The sequence below is a fragment of the Mus caroli genome, chromosome 4, assembly GCF_900094665.2.
Source record: "Mus caroli chromosome 4, CAROLI_EIJ_v1.1, whole genome shotgun sequence".
In the NCBI taxonomy this organism is placed as follows: Eukaryota; Metazoa; Chordata; class Mammalia; order Rodentia; family Muridae; genus Mus; species Mus caroli.
The window spans coordinates 130,390,426-130,399,569 of NC_034573.1; the positions used below are offsets into that span (position 1 = coordinate 130,390,426).

The window sequence follows — 9,144 nt, forward strand, 5'->3', positions numbered from 1 at the left end:
GGGTTTCTCTGTGTAGCCCTGGCTGTCCTGGAACTCACTCTGTAGACCAGGCTGGCCTCGAACTCAGAAATCCACCTGCCTCTGCCTCCCCAGTGCTGGGATTAAAGGCGTGCGCCACCACGCCCGGCTTGAGGCCCCAGATTCTTGTCAGACGTGGCGGGCAGTGATGTAAAGGCTTGTCCCAACTCAGCCGAACGTGTACACCATGGCGAGCAGGGAACAGTCCCACCCAGTAACCTGTGTCCAGCTGCCTGTAGACAGGGTGCCGTCCTGAGGGGCCCCTTGGAGAGAAGAGGACTGGCTCAGTGCCACATTTTATGGCTCTTGATTTTATTTGGAAACACGCCCAAAGTACTTGTCTGTGAACAAATATTTGAACACTGCACGCCCTAGCACCCAAACCGGGGGGCCTTGGCCTTCACCCTGCCCTGGGAAGGCCGTGGGTCCTGCATGGGACAGATGGAGCTGGCCAGATGCCGTTCCTTTGTGTGGAAGATAGCCATCTTTCACCACAGCCATGGACACGCAGGCTCTTGCTGTCTGCTGTATCCATTGCCCTGATACGGCAAGAACGCCTCGACCTGACTGTCACCCTCTGCTTCCGGTGCCCTCTGTGGCCCCGGAGCTGTGCTGCCGCCAGTCCAGAGCTGACCGGGCTAGTGGTGTTGGGGGTGTCTCGCCTTCCTGGCCCTTCTACCTCCATGTTGGTGTGAGTAGTTTCACTGTTAATTGTACCATCTAGGCCTGGCCGGGTGGCCTCTGCCTGGAGCTGCTAGGCGGCGAGGTGGAGGAGGGGACTCTTTAATTCCTGCTTGGGTTACGTGGCAGCAAGGGGTCCCTGCTGTAGCCTATGGTGAGGACTGGGTCCGGGGGGGGGGTTCTGGAAACCATGGGATTAATGGCTACCAGTCCAGCTCTGAAGCTGAAGCCACTGCCAGCTTGTGACTGACCTGTGAACTGAAATGAGGGAGAGGGTCCCTGGAATGGGAAAGAGATCATTATGTTATTGTGGCTCCCTCTTCAGGGAGATAGGCATTGGCAGAGGTGTTGGAGAGCCACTCCGACCCCCCTGCCTCCCCCCCCTCCCCTGGGCCAGCTGGTTCAAGAAGCAGGCCATTTCTTTACTCCAGCTGGTGCCTGGTATAGCTGCAGCTCACAATCCTGAAAATCACTAGTGGTTGCTTGGTTTTCCAGAGTGACAGGCATGCAGTGCTGCCTGCCTTTCCTCCCTGTGTCTGTTGTTGTCCTCCGTGATTCAGGGCCGATGGGGCTTCTCTTCAGTTTTAACAGCCTGGGAGGCCAACATTTCAGTTCATCCCTTGGAATAACAATGCTGTTTGATTCTGGTTTTTTTTTTTTTTTTTTTTTTTTTTTTTTTTTGGTTNTTNGAGANAGNGTTTCTCTGTNTAGCCCTGGCTGTCCTGGTGTCCTGGAACTCACTCTGTAGACCAGGCTGGCCTCGAACTCAGAAATCCGCCTGCCTCTGCCTCCCGAGTGCTGGGATTAAAGGCGTGTGCCACCACTGCCCGGCTCTGATTCTGTTTTAAAGTACTTTTCAGTGGGGTGGCTGCAGGGGACCTGGGGGAGGGGTTCAAGTGCTGCTGGTGAGGTAGGCATAGAGAAAGAACCCTTTGGGGTGGCCCGTGGAAAACCATTCCTTTAGTTGCCAGCAGGCTGTGTGTGAGCCATCTGAATTGTGGCTAGCTTCTCAAGTTGCCCACAGCTGTTCTAGAGGTGAAAGAAAAGCCACACTCCTGTCTCAGGGACGTGGGAGTGGCACTTGTGAGGCCTGTCACGGTGGAGGCAGTTAAGAGTAGGTGGGATGCACATTGGAAGTACAGTGCAGTGTCCGACGTGGTCTCCCAGAGAGCCTGGGGGACATGCTGGGGAATGAAGCCGGCCAGCAGCCCAGGCTTCCTGGGTATAGGTGGGACTCTGCAGGGGTGAATGACAAGGTCCTCCAAGTAAGCAGGTGCTTTTGGGGGGGGCGGGGGGTGGTGGCGCACTGAGCCCCACTGAGAAAGACTTTTTCTGGTAAGGGGAAGTCTGGGGTAGAGTCAGGAGGAGGGTAAACAGAACTACCCAAGGATTCTGTGTCACCCCAGATGGGTACAGGAAGGCCAGCCCTGCCTGTCCCGTAGTGTAGGATTGTAGGGCTGAGGAGAGAGATTGGCGCCATTAGTGTAGGTACGCTGGTGTCCCTTTGCGACCCCTGGTTGATTTGTTGGGTGCTCCTTACCTGCCCTACCCCTGGTGCTCCTCACGTGATCTGTAGAATTTGATTTGTATTCTTCCCTTTGCAGCTGCGTACCGCAACCTTGGTCAGAATTTGTGGGGGCCCCATAGGTATGGGTGCCTGTCAGGAGTCCGGGTGCGAACTGTGGTTTCGGGCTCATGTGCTGCCCACAGCCTCCTCATCACCACAGAAGGGAAACTGTGGAGCTGGGGTAAGTGTGGAGGGTTAGAGACATGCTCTGAAGTGGGACTTGAAGAGACTTGAAAAGTCACCTGGAAGAGGCTGTCTTCTGCCTGGTCCATGGCTTCGTCAGTTCTTGCCTGCCACTTGTATTTAGGGGCTGACCCTGGGCCCCAGGCTTACTTGGCAAGTCTTTTCCCCGTGGACCATTTCACTGGCCCCGTTCTCTGACTTCGCCTTGGTGAATGTTTTCCTGAACTTGAAGTGTGATCTTCTGATGCTGCCATCCCTCCGACCGGCCGTCTGTCCTTGCCGTGTTGTCTCTTCACCAGCCATTGTTCTGCTTTAGCTCCTGTGTCCCCGTGAGGTCCGAGTGCCATCACTAGCGTTGCCCCTGGCTTTTGAAGCTGGCATGTCTTGTTACAAGGCGTGGTGGCTGGGTCCCTGTGGCTCCTAGCCTCGGGTCTGAGACTGGGCCTTTGTCCCTGCTCCATCCCTCCCGAGTGTCCACCTCCCTTAGGCAGGCTCTCTGGTGACTCAGCTGTCTCCTTCTCAGGTGGGCCAGGAGGTACTGCCCAGGGCTCGCATCATCTGAGACTCAGGGCTCAGGCAGCTGGGGAGTTGGCTTCTCCGTTTGTTTCCAGCCTTTGCCTGGCTTCTGTTCTCGACGTTTTTAGTTTGGTCTGTTCGAGCCGTTTTTATTTTTATTATTTTTTTTTATTTTATGAGCTGCTGCACCAGAGTCCAAATATATTAACATCTGCCGCCTTCTGCACTTGGCTAATTTTATAATTCTGTTGGAAAAAAAATCTCACAAGTGTGTGTGGCCCAAATGTATCCTCCCAGGCTTTGGGTGACATACCAACATCTGCCCCAGTTTTGTATCTCTGCGTTGGTGTGGGCCCTCCTGCTGCTGTGTCCTCAACGCTGGCCATAGTCTTTCATGTCAATGTCCCCAGCATGAGAAAGTTTCTCTGTCCTTTCTCTGACGGCAAGCATCTAGATTGCATCTAAGGGCCTGACCCTGTGACAGGAATAAGTCCCCCAGAGCAAGAGAGGGAGCTCCCTGGGGCAGCAGCTGGGCTGTGGCGACCTGCCAGAGGTGCCGAGAGTCCACTGCCAGACCCTTGGTGGAAGGGCACAAGAAGGAGCTGTCCTTCCTGAGCAGGAGGCAGAGTGCTGCTCTGCTGTGTCCTTATGCAAACGCAGGAGCTGCAGCCGGCCTGCCTTCACTGAACTTGGGGCATGGCAGGCTCCTCTTGAAGTCAGCACCTGCCCAGTGCTGGCCCTGGAGCCAGCCCCCCTTTCATTGATTCTCTCCCTTTGAGGGCGGCCAGTCACTGTTGTGCTTGCCTCCTGCAGGGCCTTAGGGCTCAGCTCTGTGTCCCTGGGCGAGATGAGCAGAAGCCCCCCTTTCCTGTGGTTCCTGCTTTGCTGCCTCGTGTAGTCCCCATGTTGAGTTACTTGTGTGCTCTGCTGAGAGGGCCATCCTAGGGTTCCTAGGGATTTTGTTTTGGACCTAGGTAGGATTTCAGGACTTCAGCTGTTCTGAGACCCGCCCCTTGTCCATCCTAAGCCGGATCAGGGCTCCCTAGGTCTTCAGTGCCTTATGAAGGCCTTCACAGGGACTGGTCCCTGCTTGCATTCACATGTCTCCAGCTCTCCAGAAGGAGGAGGAGGTCCTGTGGGCAAGGGGCTGTGTTGAGAGCAGGCCTACCCCCTTGTCATGAGGGCTCATGGGGCTGGAGTCGTGTGTGTGTGTGTGTGTGTGTGTGTGTGTGTGTGTGTGTGTGTGCAGAGATAAGTAGATATGATCAATACTAGGTGCATCAGACTCCCTGAAGAGAAGGGGACTGTCCCCCAGCCCCTAGAAGGAACAGAAACTGTTCCTGGAGCTTGAGGCCTGTGGAGTACCCAGATCACACCAAGCATTTCCTGGAGTAACACGGTGTAGGGATGGCCCTGAAGCTGACCACTTACTGTTGGGATAGTCAGTCAGGGTGGTCCTTCTCCTGGGGCCAGCTCCACTGGGGAGAGTAGCTGTTAGGGGTTGGTGGAAGGTCTGGTTTGAGGATGAGGGTGGGGGCCGCTGCCCCAGCATGTCCTTGCATTGCTTACCCGGCCAGCTGTGATCTCCTTGCAGGTCGGAATGAGAAGGGTCAGCTGGGCCATGGTGATACCAAGAGAGTGGAAGCCCCCAGACTCATCGAGGCCCTCAGCCATGAGGCAATTGTGCTGGCAGCCTGTGGGCGCAACCACACCCTGGCCTTGACAGGTAAGAAGGCGGCTTCTTTCAACTTACTAAGGCTCCAAAGATGGTTTGTCTGGGAGTGAGCTCCTCAGCCAGTGTCGGGAGGATGACGCCTGGTGAGTTAACTAGTTAGCTAGTTAGTTAGACAGCTAGTTAGCTGATTACTTGCTGGAGGCAGTGACAGGGCTTTGGTGACACTGGGAGCCCAGACCAGGGTCTGCGTGTGGCAGGGCTCTGCTCTGTTCCGTAGTCTTGTTCTTGGGATGGACAGACACACACCCCATGCTCAGCCTGATGGATGAGGGGCTCAGCTCTGTTCCGTAGTCTTGTCCTTGGGATGGACAGACACACGCCCCATGCTCGGCCTGCTGGATGAGCTGTTTGTGTAGCTTTGATCCAGATCCAGTTGAAAGCATCCACGCTTCCATCTTTTCTTGTCCTGTTTGTCTCTCCTTTCAGATACTGGATCAGTGTTTGCCTTCGGAGAGAATAAAATGGGGCAGCTGGGCCTCGGGAACCAGACAGATGCTGTCCCAAGTCCTGCTCAGGTACCAGCAGGGTTTGAGAAGTGGTGCTTTGCAAGGGAGAGTGAGGAGAAGAGAATCCCTGTTTGTGTCAGCCCAGCAGCGGGGATGCAGGGCTCTCTTCTCTCCCTGCAGACTGTGCCGACCTGTCCTGCTCCTGAGGCCAGTGGCGGGTGGGGTTGGGGTTAGTAGCTAAGTCTTGTAGTTGTGAGTCCTGCAGTGCAGTTGGGTGGGTAGTGTGAGCCAGGATGGGGTGAGCCTGGACACCGGGTTCCCCTGGACCCCACCAGGTTCAATGCTTGCTGCTTTTGTCTGGGCCTCAGTCTGGCCTTTCCCAGGTTCTGCATTTGGTCTCTGACTCTGTGCTGTGGGACCAACCTGTCACCCGTCCACCCGCCCATTGTCTTCCTTCTTCCTTATTTGAGCCCTGTCAGATCTGGTTCCTTACTGACAGCTTTGGTCTGGGGGCCGCATGAAAGCCTCAAGTTGGGGCTGATAGCAGTGTGAGCACCAGAAGTGACCTTTGGGGGTCACTGAGTTTTCTCTGTCCATGCCTGTGGTTGAATCACTGGGTGACGGAGGGTTAACAGGGTTAATGTCTCAGCCTCTGCTGTCCTGGCAGCATGGGGGTCGCCAGCAGTTAAGAGCCCTTGTAGTCTAAGCTTTGCGATACATAGCCACTCAAATGGTAGCCTTTTGAACTGTGGAGTGAGTCCACTGTTGTGAGCGGCTGTTGTTTGATGCCAGGGCAGAATGAGGAAGAGACTGGTGGAGCTGAAGTTGGCCGTCTTCTCTTTTCAGATAATGTACAACGGGCAGCCAATCACCAAGATGGCCTGCGGGGCCGAGTTCAGCATGCTGATGGACTGTAAAGGAAACCTCTACTCCTTTGGGTGCCCTGAGTATGGCCAGCTGGGTATGGAGGTCTCTTTCTAAAAGCTCTGTAGTCTAGCTGTAAATGTGGGGTTGCGCACGCATGGTACAAGTGTAATTGATCCAGATAGCAGCGGCTAGCCGATAAGTGCATCTCGTGCTCAGTAGAACAGCTTGCCGGTAACCAGCCGGTTACAGGGGTCAGTGAAGACTCGAGGACTGAGTCTGGTTTGGAAATCCATTAGAGTCTCAGGCAGAAGGACAAAAGCTGAGTCCCTTTCATCCGGTTTCACGTATCTAAATGAGCCTTTATTAGAAGTAAGCATTACATAAGCGGGAGGTTGTTCTGGAAATCCTGGCTAGACTGGCAGCTGGTGTGTCTTCAGCTCATCCCTCACCACACTGGACTCCGTCCTGTACAGAGCAGAAGAGGTCAGCAAGCCTGTTAGAGCTTACTATGCAAGATCTCCATTTCCCCTTCCCCTCGGACTCCCACCCAGTTAGTTCTTCCTAGTCCCCTCTGCAGTCCTGAGCACGAGGTGAGGTGTGGGCGCCACCTACTGGTGTCTGAACAGCCTGCAGCAGTCCAGGATCTGGGTTGCTGGGTCTCGGCGTCATTAGAAGTGCGCAGATGGGAGCATATAAATAGAAGCAGAGCATTGCACTGGCCACAGACTGCAGGGAACAGTGACTCTGTATAAACTAAATATACCTCGCGTCAGAGTGAATGGGAAGGACCAGCCCCTTACGCACGCACGCACGTCCCTGCTGGTTGCCAGGGAGTTCTCAGGCTGTTGGATAAACCGTTTCCATGGCCACGGGCAGGCCTCCTGCCATGCCCAGGCCCAGCACAGGAAGTTCGCTTCTGTCCTCTCTGCTGTGTGTGCAGCTTCTCTGCCACCCTCAGACAAGCATCTTGCTGCAGCCAGCCTGTTTGCCTTTGGGAACTTGACCTAGGCGGTAGGATGGTATCTGTGGAGTGGCTCTGGAGGGGCAGTTAAGTACAGTGTGCACTGTCTGCTACTGAATTCTTGTTGACATCTACAAAGGAACCTGGCTTCACCTGCTCTACAGACACTCTCATTCCGTTCACTCTGAAACACACCCCTGTGGTCCCAGCATCTTGGGGCAGAGGCAAGACTGTAGCAAGTTTGAGGGTGGCCTAGCTTACGTGGGTTACAGGTTACAGGCCAGCCGGGGCTGCAGAGTGAAGGTTGTCTCCAAAAACAAAAAACAAGCCTAATCCCCCAGTTCTGTTCTTGCCTCTGTGCAAGCATTGCTTTTAGAATTCAAACATGAGTGCGGGGGAGGGGCTGGCGGGGTGCATGCCATGTTCTGTAGTGATGAGCTGGCAGGGACTGAGACTGTTCTGGGTGAGAGCAGCCAGTATCCTGGCTACTGAGTCCGGACTGGGCCTCCTAGCTTGTTTTTGTTTGTTTGTTTTGAGATAGTGTCTCACTGCATCTCCAGCTGGCCTAGAACTTGATATGTAAACCAGACTGGCTTCGAACTCTGGGATCTGCCCCCCTCTGAGCACTGCAGTTAAAGATGTAGGCCACTAGGCCGTGCGCATTCTTTTTTTTTTTTTTTTTTTAAAGTTTTTTTTTTTTTTTTTTTTAAAGATTTATTTATTTATTATATGTAAGTACACTGTAGCTGTCTTCAGACATTCCAGAAGAGGGCGCCAGATCTCGTTGCGGATGGTTGTGAGCCACCATGTGGTTGCTGGGATTTGAACTCTGGACCTTTGGAAGAGCAGTCGGGTGCTCTTACCCACTGAGCCATCTCACCAGCCCCGGCCGTGCGCATTCTTGCTTGTTTTTTTGAGACAGTTCGTGTAGTCAGAGCTGGCCTCAGATTTCCTATGTAACTAAGGATGGCTTAACTTCCAGCTCTTTCTGTCTCTTCATCCCAAGTGCTGGATGTACCACCAGTGTAGGAAGGCAGGGAGGGCTGGGTCCTTGGGCCACGGGCTTGTGGTCCAGTACCAGGCAGGCTTCATGTCGCGCTGGGTTGGATCATGCCTGGTGTGTGCCAGCTGCCCAGTCTGTAAGGACTTCTCACAGGCTTTGTGAATTCCAGATTTTATGTCCTGATCTTGTCACCCTTTCCTTACTCCTCGTCCTCTGACCTCCCCAACTCGGAGTGTGGGAGGCTGTCCTCAAGATGAGAGCTGCCCACTGTTGTGACCTCATCCACAGGAGGAGACACCATTTTCCTTTGCCTCCCAGTCCTTATGGATATGTGTAGGGTTTTCCCTAAGTTGCTGTACTATGGCGTAGGGGGTCCTTGTTTCATAATGCATTTTTAAAGAATGCCCTGTGTTATGTACCAGCTCGTGAGCAACTGGGCAGACTGAAGTCTCTGGCTGGGGGCAGGGTGGTGCCCTGGGCCTGGGCCTTTTGTCACTGACGGCCTGTTGTGCTTACCACAGGGCACAATTCAGATGGGAAGTTCATTGCCCGGGCGCAGAGGATAGAATATGATTGTGAGCTGGTGCCCCGCAGAGTGGCCATCTTCATCGAGAAGACCAAGGACGGGCAGATCTTACCTGTCCCGAACGTGGTGGTTCGAGACGTAGCCTGTGGCGCTAACCACACAGTAAGCCTTATTTCTTTCTCAGTGACCAAGAGCCATGCTGGTATAGACTGGTATCTTTTACTCAAGCTATGCCATTTGGCTGAGTCTCCTGTCCGGATCTCTTTCCTCTGCAGACAACTTGTAGACATGAGTATACACGTATGCCTGCGCCCTGCCACTAGCACACAGCACGCATGTGCTGTCTGTACGGTAGGCAGTGCCTTTTGCTAGGGTGCGAGTGGTTGGCTGTTGAGGGTGTGTCCTTAAGGTCATTAGCACATTAGCAGAACAACTGGAAGGACAGCAGTATGTGTGTGTGTGTGGGGGGGGAGCTGCCCTTGAGCCCCTTTGTTTTTTAGCAGGTGCACACGCATTCACCATTCACAGTGTGCGTGTGTAAGTCAGAGACACTTATTCCAGAACAGTCATCGGCCTTACGAGTCACGGACCTTCACATGCTGAGGCCTCTCGTTTGGTGGTTTTTTTTTTTTTTTTTTTTT

The 9,144-nt window shown here is 54.0% G+C and overlaps 1 protein-coding gene across 1 annotated transcript in view; it reads left to right on the forward strand.

The window, feature by feature from the left end:
* The window catches only part of Rcc2 (regulator of chromosome condensation 2), a 23,441-nt gene that overhangs the window by 7,177 nt on the left and 7,120 nt on the right, over positions 1 to 9,144 (forward strand). The window contains exons 4-8 of the mRNA XM_021161257.2: positions 2,304 to 2,447; positions 4,560 to 4,691; positions 5,127 to 5,215; positions 5,993 to 6,107; positions 8,499 to 8,665. Coding sequence (XP_021016916.1) covers positions 2,304 to 2,447; positions 4,560 to 4,691; positions 5,127 to 5,215; positions 5,993 to 6,107; positions 8,499 to 8,665 — 647 coding nt within the window. The remainder of the gene's footprint in view (positions 1 to 2,303; positions 2,448 to 4,559; positions 4,692 to 5,126; positions 5,216 to 5,992; positions 6,108 to 8,498; positions 8,666 to 9,144) is intronic.